Source organism: Aulonocara stuartgranti (assembly GCF_965226115.1).
Source record: "Aulonocara stuartgranti genome assembly, chromosome: 22".
Lineage (NCBI taxonomy): Eukaryota > Metazoa > Chordata > Actinopteri > Cichliformes > Cichlidae > Aulonocara > Aulonocara stuartgranti.
In genome coordinates this window covers 30,451,880-30,475,023 of record NC_138957.1, presented here as the reverse complement: position 1 = coordinate 30,475,023, position 23,144 = coordinate 30,451,880, and the positions used below count along the sequence as shown (strand labels likewise).

General features: G+C 44.6%; 1 protein-coding gene across 10 annotated transcripts in view; it reads right to left on the bottom strand.

The window, feature by feature from the left end:
• macf1a (microtubule actin crosslinking factor 1a) overlaps nt 1-23,144 on the bottom strand; it is a 230,901-nt gene that overhangs the window by 14,070 nt on the left and 193,687 nt on the right. For all 10 annotated transcript variants that reach the window (XM_082520383.1, XM_082520384.1, XM_082520385.1 and 7 more), the window contains 30 exons: nt 17,773-17,934; nt 16,617-16,787; nt 15,096-15,262; nt 13,677-13,836; nt 12,924-13,250; nt 11,784-11,868; nt 10,975-11,201; nt 9,847-10,053; nt 9,530-9,757; nt 9,193-9,411; nt 8,900-9,103; nt 6,984-7,209; nt 5,719-5,945; nt 5,463-5,585; nt 5,226-5,327; nt 4,988-5,089; nt 4,655-4,828; nt 4,352-4,507; nt 4,032-4,229; nt 3,633-3,761; nt 2,678-2,860; nt 2,436-2,591; nt 2,105-2,311; nt 1,812-1,931; nt 1,544-1,713; nt 1,269-1,428; nt 987-1,181; nt 607-879; nt 331-519; nt 71-182 (listed from right to left, as the gene is read on the bottom strand). In XM_082520383.1, the coding sequence (XP_082376509.1) occupies nt 71-182; nt 331-519; nt 607-879; nt 987-1,181; nt 1,269-1,428; nt 1,544-1,713; nt 1,812-1,931; nt 2,105-2,311; nt 2,436-2,591; nt 2,678-2,860; nt 3,633-3,761; nt 4,032-4,229; nt 4,352-4,507; nt 4,655-4,828; nt 4,988-5,089; nt 5,226-5,327; nt 5,463-5,585; nt 5,719-5,945; nt 6,984-7,209; nt 8,900-9,103; nt 9,193-9,411; nt 9,530-9,757; nt 9,847-10,053; nt 10,975-11,201; nt 11,784-11,868; nt 12,924-13,250; nt 13,677-13,836; nt 15,096-15,262; nt 16,617-16,787; nt 17,773-17,934 (5,359 nt within the window). The remainder of the gene's footprint in view (nt 1-70; nt 183-330; nt 520-606; nt 880-986; nt 1,182-1,268; nt 1,429-1,543; nt 1,714-1,811; nt 1,932-2,104; nt 2,312-2,435; nt 2,592-2,677; nt 2,861-3,632; nt 3,762-4,031; nt 4,230-4,351; nt 4,508-4,654; nt 4,829-4,987; nt 5,090-5,225; nt 5,328-5,462; nt 5,586-5,718; nt 5,946-6,983; nt 7,210-8,899; nt 9,104-9,192; nt 9,412-9,529; nt 9,758-9,846; nt 10,054-10,974; nt 11,202-11,783; nt 11,869-12,923; nt 13,251-13,676; nt 13,837-15,095; nt 15,263-16,616; nt 16,788-17,772; nt 17,935-23,144) is intronic.

The following is a 23,144-nucleotide window of genomic DNA, read 5'->3' as shown; positions in this document are numbered from 1 at the left end:
AGCGTCAGTGTGAAACAGACGTGGGAGATGATAATATTTGTTCGCTGAGAGGTAAACACAGGAGACTTACGAGCGCCTCTCCTCTCCGCCAGGCTGCTGGGAGGCTCGGCTGGCTTTCTTTTGTAGGTTTTTGTCACTTTGTCGACATCCGGCTGCTTCCTCGTCATCTCCTCCATAAACATCTGAGTACAGCAAACAGCAACAGACAGTAACTCAAATGTGCGTCCAAACATAGTCAGTCTTAGAGTGTAATACATTAAAATACTATGTCTGCGAGTTTAGTAAAAAGACAAACAACTGATGAGTCACTGAGGCTACTGAAGGACTCACCTGATGCTCTGTGATGAGGTTTTTGAGTTGTGGGATGTCCTGAGGCAGTGGTTCAGTGTCTCTTTGGACCAGTGTGGTCTCAGCCCACTGTAGCCATGACAGGAGCTCCTCCAGCAGGTTGGCATTGTTGAGCACTTCGGTCAGAGCCGTTTCCAGCCGCTGCTCGTGCTGTTTAGCCCAAGTCAGCACCTGCAGATTGAAAACGGTTATTAATTAGTCAGAAATCTCAACAACAAAGCAATACTTGTGACAAATATTGATTTATTTCTTCGTCACCTCCTCGAAGCGTGCCCTGATGATAGTGATCCAGTGTTTGATGGTGGTGATGGAGTCGGGGTGACACACGGTCAGGATGCCCTCTCCCATGCCAGCAGCCTTGTTCACGTCAGTCCTCTTCTCCTCCACTGTGCCCATGAAGTCCCGGTGTGTGTGGAGCAGCGCCTGCAGAGTCTCCGCCTCTTCGGGGAGGACGCCGCGGAAACGAAGCGTCTGCTCCGCCTCTGAGAGCCACTCCAGGAGCAGCTGCACCGCTGTGCGAAAGTCCTCCGCCTGACAGGCACACAGAGCATTTTTTTATGGATCTGCGATTGTCTGATTACGGAAAAATGTGGAGAAAAGTTTGACAGTGAAAGCAGCTGTGCAGCCGCCTTTCTGACCTGTTTGAGCGCCTGCTGCAGGCGCGTCTGCTTGGTGACTGATAGGGCACAGACTGTGTCCCAGCGGTTGCTGAGCTCCTGAAGCTGAACTTTGACCCAGGCTGTGTCATCGCGGCCGGTCTCCATCAGGTCACGGGCCGAACGCTTCAGAGCCTGAACGCTGCTGGTTCTCTTCCCCAGTTCTTTTTGGAAAGCCTGTAAGTGGGAAAGTTACCAGTCATGAGTGAACATAGCACACATATTCACATAGCAGTATAGTTCTGTTTGTTCTAATATACACACCTTATGCGAGTCCATGAGGTTGGACACCAAATCCAGGTCCCCGTGGACGGGCTGGTCTTCTGCTAGCTGAGGCTCCACTCGGTACAGCCAGTCCACCAAAGCCTGAAGAGCTTCAGCAAACTGACCAGAGAACAGCAGAGCCTCCTCCAGCTTGTGTTGTCTTGATGGAGAAAAGAAGATGACGGCTATTACTCAACAGATTTTATTTTTCACAGTAATGCAAACCTGTCCGGTGAAGCCGAGCACACCAGTTTCAGTGTTCATCTTCTCGTTACCTCTCCACGCTCTTGCCGCAGACGGTGTCCCATTTGTCACGAACTTCTCCCAAAAGGTTATCCAGTTTCTGCGTGTCTGCAGGCAGCTGAGCTTTGTCCCTCATGGCCTTCCCCGACCTCACCGTGGTGTCGTAGACGGGCTGTTTTGATCCCAGTGCTTTCTGAAACTCCTGGAGAGGCGGAAAAATGATGGGAGAGAAAAGACTGTAGCAGGAAATGGAGCAGTAAAGAAAACTGAATATTTGATGATGCATTTTTCTTCTTGTACCTTGTGCTTTGTCAGCTGTACTTTGATCTTATCCGGCTCGTTGGAGATCTCCAGCTCTGAGTCCAGCCTTTTCTCGGCTTCTTCTAACCAGTCTGTCAGCTTCCTCCAGGCCTCGTGGAACTAAAGAAAACAATTTGATGAAAACTTGTTTTAATGCACTTTTTTCTGAAGTTTTAGTCAAAGTCAATATAAGAGAGAAAACCACAGCGCTGAAACAATCCTCAGACTGACACAAAAGTTTAAATAGTCTTCATGTAGCCGCAACAAACCATCTTTAAAGAGCCTGTTTCTACCTGTTTGGCTCTTTTGCGGGCCTCATCCAGGTGTCGGCCTCGGTCCAGTGACCTCTGGACCAGCTTGTCCCAGCGGGCCTGGACGCTGAGCAGCAGGTTCTTGATCAGAACCACGTCCTGCTTCAGGCTGGCAAAGCGAAGCTGAGAGCCGGCCTTCTCCAGAGCCAGGACCTGCTCTCTGTGGGTGTTCACCTCATTGACAAAGACCTGGACAGACACAAAGGGTGGAAAGAGTTACACGCAACGCAAACAGCATGTTCATGACAATATCGAGAAACAAACAGGATCTGAAAAGTAAGCGATCTAAGATAAGTATTTTTAATGTTGCTACCTTGTGCTCATCAATCTGGAAGAGGACGGTGTCTAGTATGAGGCTGGGGGGCTGGGCCATGTTCAGGGTCTGCTCAGCCTGGGTCAGCCAGTTGATGGTGTCCTGCAGAGAAGTCTGAAAACCCGTGGCCAAAGAAACGGCCTCGTCCAGTTTTGCCTGGAAAGTTTCGAGAGTTCAGAGTTAACGAAAGAGCTGCAGAACACATGAGCAAAACAAAGAGAAGTGTATTCGTAAAGATTTACCCTGCGGTCGTCCATCTTGGTGTTGAGGCTGCCCCACTTGTTCTGCAGCATGGCCAGGTTCTGCTGGGTCTGGGTGGTACCAGGTCCTGCTTCTTCTCCTCCACGAGCCAGCAGCATGGACTCTCCCTGATCCAGCAGGCGATTGTACTGCTCTGCACGTAGAGTCACCTGGGCTTGGAGCTCCTGCAGACAGCGAGAGCACAAACAGAAGATGATGAAAAGGTGAGCTTCATCGTGTCTAACAGGCCGTTATAGAACAATACAAGCTATTAAACTTTTATAGCCTCCATATGCCAAGTGTCTCTCTGTGTGAAATGAAGAGTGCGTTTGTAAGTCGATACTCTGCAGCTGCACAAATTTTGGAGTCAAAGCACTCCGGCACTGTTACAGAATCCCGTCCTAACACTGAATTAGATATGTGCAGAAGACTTTTTTGCAACATTCGTTTGTGATCTGCGATAGGAAAGCATTCCTCAGCTGCAGTAACAACAACTAATGCACACGTGCATAATGTCACACAAACCCTAAAATGCTTCCTCTACACATGAATGTTTTTAAGCAGTTAATTATTTTGTTCACAGAGGCACCAAAAATACTCCAACATGTGAGACGTAAAACACTTCAGAAACATGCAAGAGAGACTTTAAATGGTGTAAATTGGCAACGTTGATAAATTCTAACAATTCAGTCACGCGGCAGATCGAATTCAGCTAGTTTCACTTTGGTTTTTATTACCGTGACGTGGATGTTATGGCCCAATCTCAATATCTGATAGCATGATAACACGTCACATAGACATCCCAGTCTGTACTTCAATGTTTATTTATTTTTTATTCTATAAAGTATTTTTTTTCCCTTTTTCAGAGTTATAACACCAATGTGTCTAACCACTGTGGGCTGTGACGTGTGCCTGTGTATTGTCCCTGATGATGTGAGTATGAAGGTGTAACGTTACCATGTGTTGCTGTAACTGCTCCCTGGCGGTTTCAGGGAGACCGCCTGTTGGCTTGGCGGCAGACAGCTGGCTCTCGGTCCTCCTCAGCCACTGGAGGAACTCCTCCAACTCCCCATGGAAACCTTCAGCCTACAAAGACACCAGTGAGACACCAACAAGCATGAACAAGTTGAACCTAAACTGAAAATCATGTCATGAAACAATCAAATAGACCTATTATGATGAAATTAATGACAGAGCATCACAATCAACACTTCACAACCATTCAGATGATATAAGATCTACATCTAGCTCAAAAACAATCTAAACAATCACTATGATATATATTTTGTTAATTACCAGTCAAGTTAAATCTAACTAAAGCAAGCACAGAGCTAATTTTCTGCTTCTTTGCAGTACCTGCTGCAGGGCGGCCTCCAGCAGTTTTTGTCGCTCCTGGGTTTTGAGCAGTAGACTCCCCCAGCTCTGGTTGAGCTGATCGAGCTGATCCCTCAGGTTGCCCGCCTCATCGCCAGGAGAGGACTCCAGCAGCTCAGCGGCAGCGTTGTTCACAGTGTCCACTGTGGCATGATGGGACAGCACATCATTACGTAAAACCTGGGAAGGAAAGAGGAAGAAAGATTTGAATGCTGGGATGGAAAAATATACGCATAAGTGCTCTTCAGAAAGTTAAAACTGATTACAGAGATACACTTCCTGCAGGTAATAACAGGACATACATGGTGTTTAGCCAGCTCAATTTCGATGGCCTTGGGGTCAGAGCTGACGGGTCGCTGTGTGTCCAGAGTGGTGTGTGTGTGGGTCAGCCAGGCCTGCAGCTCAGACAAGGCATGCTGGAACTGACCCAGAGCCAGCAGGGCAGCCTCCAGTTTGTGCTGTGGTAGAAGAAAGACAGTCAAATACACGCAATTCTACAGGATACCAACAAAAAGAACAATATCAACAGCTTCCTCGGGAGAAACAGAAGAGCTGAGACGAAGAACAAATTTCAGATTTTAAATGTTAAGATGTGCTTTCAACACCTGTCGTTGGGTGATTTTATCCCCCAGGTTTTCCCACAGGTGTCGGAGTTCGGTCAGCGGCTCCTGGATCATGTCTCTGTCGGTCTGGTCTGACACTTTCTTTAACAGCAGCTCCCCCTGGTGGCTCAGCTTCTCCATGTCAATCTGCTGCTGGTAAACCTCCACCTTGTACTGCTGCTCAGGTCAGTGGAGGCGCAAGTAGAAGAGCGAGGTGCGAAATAAGACAGAGAACAGCTTGTTGTTAGGCACTGATATACATCTGACTTTAAAAAGTGTTTGTAAGATATCTAGATTTTATACACAACTAGTGAAAAATCCAACTATCATTCCAACCTTAAGCTCCTCAATCTGTTGTTTGACAGTTCCCAGGTCAGTTCCCACAGTTGACATTTCACACAGCTTGATCACTGCGTTGTCCAGATAGTCAAACATGGACTGGAAAAATTACACAGAAATTATTCCAACAGTAATCCACGGGAACGTCCTGATCGCCACAGTTAAACTGGTACAAAAACAACTGAGCTTTTTATGGTAGCACTGCTATACAGCTGTATCAAGAAAGGGCACAAACCTGCAGTGCATCCTGATACTGAACTGAGGCAGTCATGGCTTCCTCCAGTCTCTCCATCCTCTCTCTCCATGTTCGGTTCAGTCCCTCCCAAGCAGCATTCATCTGAGAGAGCGATAAAAAGAGTCACCGTTTAGTAAAACGTTTCAGAAGGAAGTGGTCACTTTTTCACAACAACGTGATCCTGGTTTAAGAATCAGATATACTTTATTAATCTCAGAGGAAATTGTGATTTCTAACCTCATCTATGGTCTTCTTGACTTCAGGCTTCTCAGTTTCTCCACAAGCGAAGATGAGGTCAGCTCCGAGGGTCCTGACAAACTCCAGCTCTTCCCTCAGGCCATCCGTCTCCGCCTTGATGGCCTAGCACATGCACAGAGGGACATCATAATGACTCGTTTAGCATAAAAATGTGGAGGACAAAGACAAAAACAAACATTTCAGCTGTTGATGAACTCTTTCGTCTTCACGAAGCATGTTTCTGCCTCCTCCATACCTCAGCAGCCTCAATCTGTTGTTTGATGAGCGATGGGTCCACTCCGGGGTCCTCCAGGTCTTTCACGATATCTTGGGAGTCTCGGAGCGTGCTCAGTAGCGCCGCCACGTCGGCCCAGAATTTCCCAGCCAGGTCCAAGACATCATTGAGTTTCCCCTCTCGCTCTTCAGCACGCTGCCGGATCTCATCCCATAGAGAGCGCAGGCGGAGGAGGCGGGAACGGACAGCTGCATGAAAACAGGAAAAGAGGGAAGTGACATTTTAAAGAGGTTCATATAGAAACGCTGCTGGTCAGACTGGGAAACACTTCTTAGGTCACACAATGCAGTCTGGTATCAGTTTCATATGTCATATTAGTTTGGATCCTGACATCTCATGTACTGCACTGGTATGTTTGGTCTATTCACTCCCACTACCAGTGCACAGTGAGGCCTTTCATGTTGAGGAGGGCTGCAGGGCATCAAAGCAGAAAGGCCAACACAACAAAGATGTGTGTGTTCTGTCTCACAATGTGCTGAGCAGAACTTCACTGCTGGTTCTCCTCTTTTCCTTTTCTTTTTAAGATTTGCGAACTGACCTGGTGACAATTAGAGACCCACTCTCTTCAGCTAGTGAACTTACTGGACTGGAGCCCACAATAAGATTGTAATGGTTTTTACAAAGGTTACAGAAGCCTCTTTGTTCTGAACCACTCCGAATTTTGATGCCCTGTACTCTTAGACAGGGAAATGTTTTGTTCCAGTCAGAGCCTGAATTTTCCATTTCCAGTAAAAGGTGTCAGAGCTGCACTGTTCAGTTTGTAGCTTGTTTATAAGCCAGTTATACGGAGGACTGACACTGCCGAATTAAAACTAAATGACTAATTCAGTATAATCATTAATATGACATTAAATCCTTAATAATGCAATTATAATTGAATTTAAATATAGGCATTTGTTGATTTCTAAAATGTCAAACTGATCATTTTTTCTGAATTAATTAAATTACATTTCAGTCTTTTTATTTATTCAATTCAATTCATATCATATATCTATATCTATCTATCTATAAAAAAATATATTTTTTGTGTGTGAATTGATCGTTTATTTATGATTTTGGCAGTTTTAGTCCTCCATAAACAAGATGTCATGAGATCAGTTAATCCAGCCCCTCATCGCTGGATGCAGAATATGCGACAAATACAACTTTGTGACCTGCCTGCTTCTTTTATGTCTACACATTGTGAAGCTGTCACTGACAGACAGCTTCATCCTCGAGTCACTCACCCTGAGCAGCAGGGTCGTCATGAGCCGCTCGGCCGATGAGCTCCTCGCCGCGGGCGCAGAGGGCGGAGAAGCTTGGCAGCAGTTTGTCCAGCTCTAGTCCCTGGGCTCGGTGCTCTGCCAGCTGCTCCCTGATCTTCTCCACCTCTGCAGCCACGGGGGGAGGCTGCCGAAGCCGCTGCACCGCCCCCTCCAGAGTCTCCAACAGTGGGTCCATCTTGTCGTGAAACTGAGGGCAGAAGGAGACGTGTAAGAGGACGTTTTGACGGAGGAGAGAATTTGATAGAGTTCGATAGCTGGGCGACATGTTGAAAGCGGGAAAATACTGAGATATCGCGTAGGTGGGCAGCCATCTGTGGCAGACTGCTCAAACTTTTTTTTAATTATAATTTTTATTATAATTTCATTTCAGATTTCAAGAGAAAATGTAATAAAATATCACTTCTTCACTTTCAACAAGCCAGCCAGGTTATGTAACTATGACAACGCGGGACTCAAACCTACCACACAAAAGGGAACTATAAATGTAGCAGACGTGTTACAGAAGAAAGAACTCGTGGTTCAATTCCTAAGAGGATAATCTTTCTAGAGGGAAATCAAACTGCTTGATTATGACAAAACAAATCTCATCTAACCACGAGGAGAGCGCTACATGATACAGAAGGACCTCTAGGACTTGAATCAAGCCTGGTGTAGACGCTTTATTCAAGCTTGCAATCATAAACCAAAGGGACCGATCTGATTCAATGTTTTGGTCACTCAGGGTGAGAAACAACATGATTCTTATGAATGTTTCAATCAATAAAACTGTAGCTGACACAAATCAATTCAAGTTAATTTTCCAGTGAATAAACGATTACTTTCAATACTGAACTTTAATCATTTATTTAAAAAAAAAATCGATAACAGCTTTCATCCTGCAAATGTGAAATAAAAAGAAAGCCCAATGATTAGCACTTGATTTGTGAAAGTTTTATTGCTTTAGTATTGATTCATTTTTTGTTATTTGATCCAATCATGTGGCCCAAACACACCCTGAGTGTCGGTTTCATGTCAGTCAGGGGTCTTACCTCTACCAGCTGGGTGATTGCAGTGAGCAGTGACCGTGGAGAAAATGGTGGTGAGGGGCAACACGCACAGCACATCCACAATGAACAAGGGATGGAGGAAGGGATGGGGGTTGCAAGGATGAGAGGTGAACATAAGGTTAAGGATTAAAGAGGGAGAGACGAGGTGGTGTAGTTTGGAGTGAGGGATGAGAAGAAAGTGGTGGACAGTGCGGGTGGAGGGAGAGAGGGGAGCCACATGTGGATTGGTTTGAAGAGGGTGGAGAAACAATGCAATGAGTTAAATCAGAGTCATGCAAACGGTACAAACTGATACATCGAGGGCAGCAACACCCGTGATTCAGTGATGTCTCGTGAAATGAAATGCAAAGAAAAAGTTAAACGTCTGTAAAGAAGATTACTTGATAAGAAGATGAAATATGGCACAAAAAATTATGTTTTGCTATGAACGTATGATGAAACACAGTTACATGAGGCCACTTTGGCTAAACAACAAAAAAAATTCAAAATCTGAAAACGACTAAAATAAAATGTAGCTTTAACTGCACGTGTAAGTAAATGTAAATGTATCTCCATCAAATCGTGTATCATCTAGTGTAGAGCAGGCATTAGACACAAAAACACACTTGCATACATCTCATGCTGTTATCATGTCAGACGTACTCATTTAGTTGTGGGCTGCAGACACTGCATTAAAGCTCTAAACAGACCTGGGCTCAAAAGCACTTCTTTTATCTGTGCTGACGGCCACACTGGTGTAGCTACACAAATTTGGCACAGTTTACTAAAATTATTAGACCCAGGTCTGCAGCTGAGGCAAAAATGTCCAAACATTTAGTTTATCCTCCCTACCTGTGCAGACTGGGACACCGCCTCATCTAGTACTGTAGCACGACCTTTGACCTCCTCTTTGATGGCCTGGTACCGTTTCTCGGCATCTGCGTAGCGCTGCGTCACACTCGCACCCTCCTGCAGGCTGAGCTCGGCCAGCTGAGGTCCGATTTTCAGCAGCTTGTCGATGTGTGGCTTGTGTTCTGCTATGGACTCCCTGAGCAGCTGGAGAGGAAATTAAAAACACGGATAGTGAGCATTTATTTTAATCAGAAAAGCACAACCAGGTTATGATATTCAAGGTCTTCGCTTACTCTCATCTGGTCCTGCTGCAGCCGGAGAGCATCTGTGTCAATAGCTGGTGGTGGAAGCTGGGCGATGAGGGTCTCAGTTTCACCCAGCCACGGCTCTAGTTCCTCGCAGGTTTCCCAGAACCGAGCCACAAGAACCTGGGCCTGCTCCAGAGCTGAGAACCGCTCGCTGTGGCTCTGACTCACTGCATCATAACGAGCGCTCAAAGAGCCCGTCTTGAGCTGAGGAAGAGGATGACGATTCAGATATAAGAGATTATTTCTGTTGCACTTCTTGAAGGTTCTCACTTTCCTTCCCGTTCACTCAATACGCCCAGAACTGTGTCTGTGAGCATCTTACCATGAGTGCATCCTTCTGAGCATCACTGCATGCTTCTAAGATGTCGTCTCTGGTGCTGAGGAGCTGATCTACTGTGTCTTTGTGTCGGATGATGTCAATGTTGAACGCCCTCTGCACTTGCAGTTGGGCCACGGTCACGTCAGGCTCCAGACTCAGCGGCCCCAGAGATGCCAGTTTGCGCTCCGTCTCCCCAACCCAGGCCAGCTCTGCATCCACAGCCTCTTCATACTGAAGGGAGGAGTTAGCGTTCAGCCATTTTAACCAATCAAAGTAAAAAATAGAATGAAAATTTAGACTTATTAAACTACTTGCAGTACCTGCTGCGACCTCTGGATGGCAGCTTGTACCAGTTGAACCCGCTGAGTGATGGTTTCATCAGACTGTCGGTAGCGCTGGTTGGCGTCTGCGACGAGGCGGTCCAGGCCTTCCCGGGCTCGCCAAGGCACTAAATCCAGCAGAGCGCTGCCCACCTCGTTCACTGTATCCAACACCAGACGCTTCTCTGCTGACACTTTCTTCAACTCCTGCAACAGTGAAACTTTTAGTTTTATAGAGCACAATCTGCGAAAAAGCAGAAATATTTCCTATATCAATTCTTTAATATGACCACATGCATCAACGTAAAGCTGAAATAAACTTGTCTAAATGGCATCGAGTGTATCATCTGTTTTTTTCTGCTGCTTGAGTCAAAATGAGAACACCGAAAATGTCACTGAAGAGTGAAAAAACTGGAACAAATTAAATGGCAATAATCCTTTCAATAGCTTTTACAAACTGTTATGGAGCTCCCAGAAATCAATGTTTCTATGGTAACTCAGCTGTGGGTAGGTTGAGATTGGAAAGGCTGAAAATGTCATTATAGACGGGAGTTAAATGAGCTTTTCAGACATTTTGTACAATTTCTTTATTATGAAAATGTTAAAAAATGATCTTTAAAAGCTGTAAAATGTGGTTGACTGAGCAGCGCACTGGTTACTAAAAAGCGCAAAAGCTGATCGTGTAGTAAAAAAAGATGACGATGCTTCATCGTAGCCTGTTTTAAAGCAGATTCTGGAGAAACTGAAAATCAGTGTGCACATAAGAATGCCTGCAACTGATGCATGCAGTGTTACAGCGATACTCCAAACACAAATTTTTGACCCACTCGCTTATTGGCAGAGGAACAAATACACGAGGAACCTGTGATTCTCGTGTGAAAAACTGGAGCACAAACATTAGATCATCGTGTCTAAATATTTAACTTAAGAAATCCAGTTAAGCTGCCTTTAATTCCTTCTGCGGTCTTCATGTTTGCACACGATTATTTTTGTGTTATTTTGGCTAAATGGAAACAGTTTACAACATCCACAAAAACACAATTAACAAAAAAGAAAAATGCTGCCGTTTAAATCTGAAAGTCTGTTTTTAAAAGAATAAGAATCGTAACTACACCCGACTCCTCCCACCTTTTGTCTCTCCTGGTAGGCGGGTGAGGCGTCGGGCTCAACAGTGTTAAGCTCCGTCTCCACACCGTCCAGCCACTGGTTGAGGTCGTCGTGGGCGCTGGCGAATCGCGTGGACAGCTGCAGGGCCTGCTCCAGGGTACGGAGGGCTTTACTGCTGCCGGCCGTCATCTCGGCGTAGCGAGACTTGATGCCGTCGAGCTTCTCCTGGATCAGGAGGACCTCCTCACCTGCAGGACGACGCAGAGGTCAGGTAACTGGGTTCAACCAGGATACGTCAACAAACCATGTGCAGAGTGTATAAAAATATGATCTCCTTCATTCCAGCCGAGCATATTATCTCTGCAGAATCTTTAGTGAGGCACACAAACTTGTTCAATCTAAAAAAAAATATCGATATATTCTGTAAAATCTCACAGGATCCTCAATTTGACAGCTTGGCGCTCCTTTTATGGCCACAACATTTGTCTAACGGCCTAAATATGACAATAAAAACACAAAATGCAGTCATGGGTAGACCAACAATCAACTCACTAAAGGGGAAACAGTCAGCATGGCTAATATCAAGATATACCAAGATAAACAAAAACCAGATGTTACAGTCTGGTTCACTGCTGATCAAAAAATATGTGGTTTGGATGCGAGTCTCTCCCCAAGCCTGGACTTTCTGCATCCGTAAAAAACACTGATTTAAGAGTTTCTTTATCCTTTGGCAGATTTAATGCACAACCCGACACCAGACCAACACTTTTAAGTACAAGCCGAAAAAGGAAGAAACTCCTGAGAAGATTCACAAAGACGTGAGCGATCACCTGTGGTCTGTTTGAGTAGAGCTTGTCCGTTCTTGATGGCCTGGTCCACGGTTTTCTTCCTGCTCAAGATCTCTTCATTCAGAGCCTGAGGGAATAAAAGGAGTGAAAATGAACACGAACTGTTTTATTTTTGCAGCCAAAGACTTACTGGAAAAATGTAAGAAATAAAACAGCATCCAAGTTTTATTATACTCACTGAAACTCTGTTTATAATGTTTATTACACTTGATTTAAATGGGTTTAGCTCTGTTTCAGGCTTCTCGGTCCTTAAAGGAGACCTATTATGGTTAGGATCTGTCATATATGTACTGTTACAGTGATGGACGCTCATATTATAAATGACCTAAGAGGTCAATGTAGTCCTTCAAACTCTAAACCAGGGGTGTCAAACATAAGGCTCAGGGGCCAGAATCGGCTCAAAAACTGGAAAACATGAAGTAGTTAATCAATTTTAAACTTTTAACTTTATTTGCATAGGTTTTGCAGCTTTTCCTCATTGACACAACACCAAAGTAGGTAAATAATGGATAAACATGAAATGAAATTAAAATAATTAAATGTTTAATTAAACGTTTTGACACTGATAGAAGGGCAGCTGCACTGGTCTGACCCACTTAAGCTCTAAACGCTCCATTTCAGACAGTCACAGAGTGAGACTGTCCTTAACATCGTCACATGTGAACACTACTATTCACCCGACCCGCCTGCTTGAAACCTTTTGTTTGTGAGGGGCAGCGAGTAAGATGAAATGTGGCTTAAAGGGAGAGGAGTGGATATGAGGTCTTTTATAGCGGATGAACTGAGGGGCTACACCAGGGCTCAGTACGGGATAAATAAAGATTATTTTAAACTGTCAATTACACAAAGCTACTCTGGCAGAGTCCAATAATAAACATGTGGAGCTGGAAGCATAAACACAATAGGTCCACTTTAAATATTCATATTTTTTTATAGTATAAATTGTTGTGATTTTGGAAAATGTGTAACTGAAAGTGTTTAACGCCCATGACACAAACTGTTATCTTACTGAAGGGATCTTATATTTGTGCAGCTCTCTCAGAGACAGAGTTACTAAGTTCTTGAGTTTTGAGGAGATGAAGCGCTTCTAGTGACACTCAGCGTGTGTTCATCAAGTCGTACCAGAGTGTGTTTGTGCTGCTCGGCCAGCACCTGGGGCCGATAGCTCTGTACAGAGACCTGAGCCAGTCTCTGAGCCACCTCCGCCAGCCAGTTCAGCACCTCTACCTCGTCCTCCCCAAACAGCTGAGCGTTGGCCAGTGCCTGCTCCAGCAGGCCCGCCCGCCTGGAGCACCAATCAGCAAGCTCTGAGTGACCAGACCTCACCGATCCCACACGTTCGCTTAACCAATCGCGATCAGCCGCGCAGCTGAGCGGGCTCAGCGATTGGCTCAGCGACTCGAGGTGGTCAACCTCTGCTTCCCGGGAAGACACGTCATCTTGGAGCGCCTGGGAAGTGAAGGTGTGCGTGTGTGTGTGTGTGTGTGTGTGCGAGAGAGAGAGTGTTTTTGAAGTGAAGGGAGGTGAACAAAGAAAAGAAAAACACAAAGAACATGGATAAAAACTTAAAATATGAGCATGCAGATGATAAAATCATAACCGACAAACATCAATGGATGACTGAATGACTTAAAGAGAAAAAACTTGACACCACTGAAATAAAAACCAAAAAAAGGAAACTCGTAGGAGGTCATGTTTTGATTGTAAATTAGTGCTTTGTGGTTCTAGGATGATTTTCATCAATGAAGATCGCCGACTCTGCTCGTCCGGATGGATGCGTCGTCTTTTCCCTCGACACACGGGGAATGAAAATCTATAAAATCTAAATGCAAGTCAGCGTCTTACCCTAATCGGGTCTCTGAGGGCAAACGGTACCTTGTGTTTGACGATCTGCTGGGTGATCTTTGCCGTCTGGGTTCCCATAGGCTCAGCAGAGCTTAGGCGTCTCTCCGTGGTGCTCAGCCATTCCCCGAGTGGCTCGAGGGCTTCGTGGAACTGAAGAGCCAAAACCTGCAGCTCCTCCAACTGCCTTTGTCTGAGAGACGAGAGGGGAGGAGGTGAGAAAACTCCATGATGAAGAGGAGGAGGAGCGGCAGGAGGAGAGGGGTCTCTTTATTGCTTTCACAGTTTGTTTTTTGTGTCACTGACAGATTGGGTCTTGGATGTTTGTCATAAAGTGGTTATATCTTTGTTTATTAAATGTTTCTCATAAATAATTCAGCTTAAAAGTATTTCATGAAAAGATAAAACAGATTACTGTAGCTTGACTGAGGCAGAGGGAGGATTTGCAAAGTGGTAAGAAAACACGACTTTTGTGCGCAGATAAGTGAGAGTCATTGCCAAGAAAAGCTTATCGCGTGTTTGTACAGAAAGCAACACTGTGTGTGTGTGTGTGTGTGTGTGTGTGTGTGTGTGTGTGTGTGTGTGTGTGTGTGTGTGTGTGTGTGTGTGTGTGTGTGTGTGTGTGTGTGTGTGTGTGTGTTCAGGAAAGACGCTGTAATAAACTCCAGAGACATGTCAGAGATTCTTCTATCATCTGCTACAGCTTGCAGCCGGGCATGAATGTGTAGTAACATTATACATTATGACTCCTCTACTTTTCACGAGCAGACACATCAGAGGTATCAAACCTCTTAGCTGTGCTTTGTGTGTTGTGTATTTATGTGTATCATTTCCCTGGTGAACAAAAGAACCTCTAAAATTACACCACAGGAACCAAAAGTTATGATTCCAACATTTCTTCAGGGACAGAGGCGTTCGATGGAGCCACACAGAGATAACATGATGTTGAGGTAGACTTAAGTCACAACGTTACACGCAGCAAGGAACATCTTAACTCATAAATCATCTCTGCTGCGTTTTTCTTTAAAAAAGGATAAAGATTTAGACTTTAGCACTGACGACGCTGAAGGGGACTAAAAACAGAAAACACCATCAGAGCTTGGACCTGGGTTCTTCTCACAGAACCTGGTACAGTAGCTCTCAGGTATTTTGTAGGTGCAAAGCAAAGCAGACCCACATCTGCATGTTTTTATGTGGACTAATCAGAGCACTGTGTTGAAGATATGTGGACAACTCTTGAAAACGAGTATTAAACTATTGAAAACTGCTGCCAGTGTTTGTGCTTCTTGCATACTTTTCTGTTCAGCAAATCAGCGCTGGATTTAAGCGTATCGTCACCCAAATCAGGATACGCAGATCTGGCTTTTCAGAAGACCGCATGAGAGCGTCTTTCTGTCACCAGCAAAGACTGTAAATCCCACTTTGGGCCACCTTAGCTGTGAGGGGCTTTACCTGCCGCTGGCCTTGTCCAGCAGGTCAGACCATCTCTCTGATAGACTCTGCAGCTGGGTCTGGATCTTCTCTCGGTCCTGAGAGTCTGCTGTGGCTGCAATCCTCTCTCCTTCAGCCTGGATCATGTCCACTGTCGGTCTGCGGTCATCTAACAATCTCTGGAGGAGCTGAAGGACAGGAACACACACTTAGCGAAGTTTGGAGTATGAACGAAATAACAGACCGCATTTCAACAGCAGTGGAGTCTGGAAATGGATCATAAAGTTAAGTAACACCTGATTAAAACAAAAACTGAACACAATAATGAAGTTGGCTTTAAAGCTTACGCATTAGAAGTCATCTGTTTATCTGCTCAATAACACTACCTAATTAAATTTGATAGTAATTACATTTCTGTCAACACGCTCTCATTTTCAAATCAGAATGTGAAAGCTAATCCGTCCATGTTTGTCAAAGGGCGGCGTGACTAAAATCAGAAAATATGCCTCAACAAAGCATGCAAGTCTGTGCTAATGTGTCTGAGGCGTGAAAGGAGTGAAGGGAATCAGAGAAAGTCTCCTTTTTTAATAAAATCTATTTGTCTGATAGTGCAGGTTGGCCGATATCTTTTCCATCTAAACTGTTAAACATTAACAAAGGCTGTTGTCACCTTTGATCGGACTGTTTGCACATTAAGAAACGACGTCTCTCATTGTTAATTCCTTCCTGCTTAGATATCAGCCCCACTCTCCCTGCTTTGAACCTCTGCTGACAGCTCGGCTTCAGAACGCACCCCCCCTGCAGGTGACGTGACTCTCCGTCACGGAGGTAAACACATGTGATTGATCGCTGGCTGAGACTACGGCCCCATATGTGCACAAACACAGGAAATGTATGTAGGATAAACAAGGGAAGGAGTCTGACTGTGTCTCTGAAAACAATACAACTCCACCATGTGTGCACATATGTGTGTGTGTGTGTTTTTATGCCAGTCTCGCTGGCAGACGGTCAGCTGGGGCCGTTTGGATGCCAGTCAGACGGACCATTGACCGAGTGTACATGTGTTTGTGTGCATGCGCTCGTCATTCAAATAACTTTTTGAGGTTGTTTGAGGATGAAGGACACTGAGGACATCTGAATAGCATAAATAATGCTGCTTTAAATCTGTGAAATTTAAAATCAGAGCAGACGCGGAATGAAAGCCTCACTTATGACCTAAAGCAGGGGTGCCCAATCCCGGTCCTCGAGAGCTACCGTCCTGCAGCTTTTAGATGCATCCCTACTCCAACACAGCTGAATCAAATGGTTTGATCTCTACAGCATGCCATCATGTTTGGCAAAGGCCTGATAACAAGCCATTCATTTGATTCAGGTGTGTGGGAACAAGGATGCATCTAAAAGCTGCAGGACGGTAGCTCTTGAGGACCGGGATTGGGCACCCCTGACCTAAAGCAACTCACTGATGCTGCTGCGTGTTGTGCTGCTTTACTTTACACTGAAACTGTTCTTCATATTTTCCCTCCTCTCTCATCCCTCTCGTACCTTTTGCTCTTGGATCTGGGCCTTGACCACGCGGTACTCGGCCGATGGAGGCTTCTGATTCGCTACCAGCTCCTCTGTGTCGCTCAGCCAGCTGAGCAACGGCTCCAGAGCATCCTGGAATTTCCCACAATGCAGCAGGGCCTCCTGCAGCTGGGCGATCCGCTCTGCCACCTGAGGACAGCAGAGATGATTGTGAATAGGGAAACAAAAGTGATTCGTAGGTTTAATAGAGTCAAGAGGTTATATCTTGGGATAAAGAAAGAGCCAATAAGCTCCAAAGGAAGTCAATCCCTAAAGACTTTCATGTACTTATGCAGAATTAAAGAGAAGAAATAGTCATGTTAACAGCTTGGCACTTAACTAACAGATTTAAAGAATAGTGAGGCTTATGACGAGTTTACTTAATACAGACTCGTCCACTTGTCAGGTGGATTCTGAGTAAACTGCTAGCTGGTACCCTTCAACTCAGATATCTGGAGCCATGAACTGGACTGCACGTTTGTTTCTTGGTGCCTTTTGGAGCATTTTGAATCAAATTCACTCTAAAAACAGTTTTCACTGCTGTGTGGTTATTTATAGAAACACACAGTGCATGAAGTGAGAAATTCTTTTAACATCTTTGTCACCAGTTTGCACAGAATGTGGAGGCAGCTTTCTAACAAAGCTTCATTCACTTCACCCTCTCGGCAAACTATGATAACACCTGGCTCCAAAAACCCCCAAACAGCCCTGCTGAAAATGCTAAACTTAAGAAATCAAAAGAAAATCTGTGACTGTCTACATCCACCTTTTACATATACGGGTAAATATATATAGAGAAGTATAACAACAAGCTGCCACTGCAGCTACAGTAAAAGGCTGAACTCAAAATGTGATTTAAAAAAAAGGACAACGTTATAACTCTTAATTTTCTTAGTCTTTGATGTGATGCAGAAGACAGTGAAAATTAAACATCTTTGCTGAGATAATGAAAAGCACACAGGAGTCGAGACCAGTACAGATGCACCAGTGAGCTTTAAGTATTTGGTTTTACCTTTAAACCATCTCCAAGGCTGAGTGCTTACAGTGCTTACGCTGCTGATTTTGGCCTATTATCTGTTTTCCCTGCCTGATCCTGATGGTTTTGACCATCACTGGATCTTTTCTAGAGCCGTACCCGCTTGTTGAGTGAGTTCCATTGGAGGTTGGTGGTCTCCAGGTCGTGCTCCAGCGCCTGGGTGTCGGTGTGTTTGGCGGCGCTCTGGATGAGACCCTGACCCACTGCGTTGACGTGCTGCAGCTTTGGCTGAATGCTGTCTACCTGCTCTCTCTCCACAGCCTGAGAGGAGAAGGAAGAGAAAGAAAGGGGTTTGTCACTGACTGTTTGACTGACTTACTCCATCCATGAATTATTAAAAAAGAAAAGAAAAAATGCAGAAGGAAAGAAAGAGTTTCAACTGTTTATTTAAACACACAGTTCAGCAGCAGTCTGCAGCCAAAAATACACCACATACTCAATCTGCACGACAACAATTGGAAGTGAACCGTCCCACTTTATGTGCCTACATATAGAAGTGGATATACTGGATAGAGAGGAGTGGGAGACAGGAAGGGAACTGGAAAAACGAGGGTGGAGGGAGGAGGAGAAAAAAAGGAGGGGTGAGGGGGGGATTACGAGGATTAGAGGTTTAGACGAGTAACAGGATGGCTGGAAAAGGCTGAGTTGACAACACACACACAAACCGTACCGTATGGGTGCACACAGCCCTCACTCGCTCACACCCCCAAATCCACACACAAACAGGCAGGCAGACCTACACCAACACACGTTTATAAAACATACACACACAACTTTGCCTGTCTGGCCACATTAATCACGCATGCACGTCACAGTGGAGGGCTGGAGCCATCTTGTGATGACAATAGAAGCAGCCATCCGACGCTAAAGACAACCAGACTTGACTTCCCAGGCCGAAAAAGACTGAGCGATAGCCAATAAGTCAGTCTCCCTCTCTCAGAGTAAAACTGTGTCACGGCTGTAAGCAAACACATTCTGCAGCGGTGACGGGTCCCGTTTGGCTCACCGATGGAAAACTGCAAAGCTCTCCAGCAGCTAAGGTGTCAGTAGTAAACTGAGCGGTATTAATCTGCAAGTTATTTATCTCGAACTTGGGAAAAATAAAATATATTAGATTTTTGAAACCGTATATTGACAATCTAATATTATTACTCGTCCCGTGGTAACTGTGATGGGCGTTTTTCATATCCTACATTTCTTTCAAAGGCCCCACAAAAACATCACATGACAAACCTGTGTGACTTGACTATAATTTCCACATTTCAGAATCTGGAGTTCTTCCCAGACCTATAAATTCTTGTTCCTGTTTGGTTTATTAATGCTGTTTTTCTAGAGGGGTAAACAGTTTTCGCTGCAGCCTTACTGTGAAGAAAAATAGCCCCAAACCACGACCTAATGCAATAAAATGTCAGGACAAAAAGAACGACATTCTGCTAAATTCCAGTAAACCATCCTGTTATATCCAACAATTTGCCAAATCCGCAAGACAAGGTCGAAAATTTCACAGTATTCCACCAACTTTCTGACCAGTGGGAACGCTGCAAACCACCACAAAGGAAATCTTCTTGGCTGCCTCTGGGATGAAATCCCATCAAATGGGAATCCATGACAGTAATGCCGGGCTGAGGGGCGGGGAGGAGGGGGCTGTCGTGAAAACATTTGAGAAGTCCTGACATTTAGAATCGGTCCAAAAAGGGAGAATTAGGTCTGGTGGTGGTGGTTTGTGATGCTACTGCAGCCAAACCCCAATGGCCACACAAAGAGACACACACACACAATAACCAGATGTGCACATCCAGGCCACACATACACAAGACTATGGTAAATCCAATGCCTGAGGGAAAATAGCTGGTGTTAAACACTGAGGAGAGGGGGGCTCACTTAAAGCGAGTGAGAGGAGAAAATGGGAAAATAAAGGTTTGGGTTTCAGGGAAATGCCACCACAGATTGGGAGCATTCACAGCTGAAAGTGTTACCAAAGTAATAATGTAATACTGTGTTAGATAAATGGGTCATTATTTTCACTATTAAATGTTAGATATGTTGTGTTTTTGTAAAATTGTAAGATGCAAAACAATCCTGCATTCATCGATTTAAAGTCAGGTGACAGTGAACAGGTGAAAGGTCAGAAAACTGAACTTTCCACAGATTTCTATTCAAAGTTTTTCTATTAGATTCACTAAGAATAATCAAAGGTTATCTTCAGATATCCGCATTCTGCTAAGTAATGTTTTTTTAACGTGATAAAATGTGGAACTAAAGAGTGAATTTTCTTCAGGCTTTTAAATTTATGATGAAAAATAAATCTCGAGAAGAAGAATTACCATTCAGGACATGATTTGTTGAAGTCTAAAGCTTTGAAATCCTTACACCCGGATTTATGATGTGCTGGAGATATTTACAGACTCGCTGTTGTAGCTGGACTGGAAGTTGTTGAGCTGCAGTTGGTCATAATCAAAGGCTTTACAGGTTTCTGCTCATCTGGTTTATATATGGCATCAAACTACAAGTCGTCCATGCCAGCACGCACGTGTGCGTTTGTGCGTGTACTTCCATATCTGTGTGTTTATAGGATTCTTTTTTGTGCAGAAGTGCTAATCAGTGTGTGTAATTATGTGTGTGTGTACACGAAATGACTAAGTGTTCTACAGGTATTAGTCGCTGTGCATGATTAAATATGAATGAGCCGTTTTTGTGTGTGTGTATTCCCGTCCAGTTTGGACACAGCTGTGTTGCGGCGATGGGCGTCATAGCTGCTTGGAACAGGAAGTCTGTCGGCCAGAACAACAATGACTTTAACCATGACCTGCTCCACCCTTCGCCTTATCCTGACGTGTGTGTGTTTGAGATAGAGGAGAGCAGAAAAGGAAAAAACAGGGAAAGTCCGCCCATTCATCACCTACACACACGCACGCATGCACAGAGATGTATATAAAAACGTTATAGGTTGTGTGCGCTTGCATTTCTGTCTGCTCTCCCTCCTTTTTCTTTCTTTTCTTTCTGCCTCTACTTCAGCCGCCCTGCTCGCTCTCTTTCTCGCCAGCTCTGAGTAGCTGAATCTACTAAACCAGAGCTCTGGAAAATGTCCCACATACTTGTCATTCTTCTCTACCTCGGCCAGCAATGCAGCAAAAAAATAAGAATTAAAAATGCACCCAAACTCTCCGACTGATCTTACTTAGCTTTACTGCCATACTCAACCTTTCTCCTCACGTCATGTCATCATTCATCTTTCTACCTCCTCTCATCTTCCTCTCGTTCTCCCCGCCATAGCCGCCGCCTCCTCCCGTCTCCCATACTTCCCCTTCTTCCTACTCAAACTCTCCATCTGGACTGCAAACCCACACTGGCTTTCTCACTTCAGCCGCAGTTCAGCGTGGACAGGCGATACAAAACACTGGGATGAAGGCGGATCTGAGTAAAGCTGGAGAAGGTTGTGAGGTGTTGATACAGGAGGCTAAATAAAGCTCTGTTTGCAGTATCTCAACAGTTTAAAGAGCTGGTGAAACGCTTAGAAATTTAGCAGCCAATTCCCAGATTTAAGTATTTGGCCTGTGCCTCAAAGGTTAACAGTTTGATAAGCGCATCTTTCAAAGAGGATAAATAAATAAAAGAAACTTGCCAAACATTAAATATTCACAAGTAAATAAGCAACAGAATCAAAGCTAAAAATACAAGATTTATAATTTATATATTAGAAATGTGACACCCAAAGACTCGCACTGTATCTGCTTCAACACAACCGAGTGGGAGCGGTGTGGTCACGTTCTGATTCAAACGAAAGCAGCTGACATCACTTTTTTCCTCCAAGGGAGCCACACCCAGTTAAAGAAAGCTCTGTTCAAACTGTTCAAATTATTTGTCTGTATGTGCACCCCCACTGCTCGCAGCTGGAGTCTGATTGAAAAAAACATGCTTTCAGGCCCTCAAGGAAACATCCATCATGAGATCACAGGCAGATACTGTCACTTAGTGATTAGTAGATTAATGAAATCATGATTTTAATGACTCCCAATGACTATGAAAATGAGAAAATAGAAAAAAATGCTTATGTGCTCAATCTGTCTTGTGTCATTAATCCCTTTCAGCCCTTTCCCCCCTAAAAGCCCAAACTCACTCACCGTGGAGATGAGGGAAAAAGAGAGCCTTTGTTCAACAATAGTAACCTAGAGGTTAGCAAAAGCTTTAACATGGTTTCCAAAGGAGAATCCATGTTGGAAAAGGATTATTAATGATCGCCTGCTTGCCAGCACCTGTTGATTTTTCTGCACAAAAACATTCCCTACTCTGGGCATGCCTCCTGACCAAAACACCACAAAACAAAAACCCACAACTTTAACACATCCACTGGTTTAACTGGGCTGAAATTTATGTTGTTGCTGAAGTGAGCAGTCAAGCTATGATCTCAGTTCTGACCAAGAATAATGGCGAGCACAGTGAACATGTGACTGTGGCGCTGATGTTTAACAACACGGATGCAGAAAGAACTCGCGATCCCAGCAGGAATATTCTCACTGGATCTCGAACTGGAATTTCGCATCACGGCGCATCGATCGCACACACGGCTCAGATTTGGAGCTGTGCGATGGCATATGTCGAGAACATCAATTTCAGATCGCGGACATGCTGGCTGTTAACACACAGCAGCTTTCCTTTAACTGTTACCATTACGGTTACAAACATGCACGAAAGAAAAGAAAAATAAGAAAAAGGAAATTAATAACACACAGCACTTGCATCTAAAAAGATCTGGGCTCTGCAGGATGTTGCTCAGCTTTTCCGACTTGTTATCGAGGCTTTAAAGTTGCTCTCTGAACTGCGTCCTCTCCTTTCATCTGCCTTTCCCTTCATAACTGATTTCTGTTACTATGAAACTTTGTGAGTGCTGGTGGTCAAATCACAAACATCTTCTTTAAGAGTGTCTGTGAAGCTACAACTGCTTGAAACTTGAGAGAAGGTGAGATGAACCTGCTGTGCGATGAAGAAGCGTACACGAGCAATAAAGAGAAAACCAACAGGAGAAAATGAGCACACACTGAACTGGTCCTGACAGCACTGCCCAGACTTGCTTTTCCTTCACCCCCATCCTTCCTCCTCCTCCTCCTCTCTCGCCTTTTCCCCTTCTCTTCCTGCCTCAGCTCTCGTCTCTCCTTCTCTTCCTGTCTTCCAGCCCTTATCCTTCCTCACTTGCTCCTTTCTCTCCTTTCTAATGGAACAAGAAAAGAGGAGAAAGGAGGAAGGGGAAGAAATCTGTTTCCCCACTAAACCACAAAGTGAAAATGGTATTGTCGGTGAGGTTTTCCTTTAATCCACGGTCTAAATAAATCTGACACAGGGATGAAGGGAGCTAATAGGTTCATAAATCCCATTTGAAACCAGCCAACCTGTATTTGAACACCAACAAACAGATACAAATCTCATGCAAATGTGGACTGCATTCAAAACACACTGTCCCAAAACCTCGCCCCACT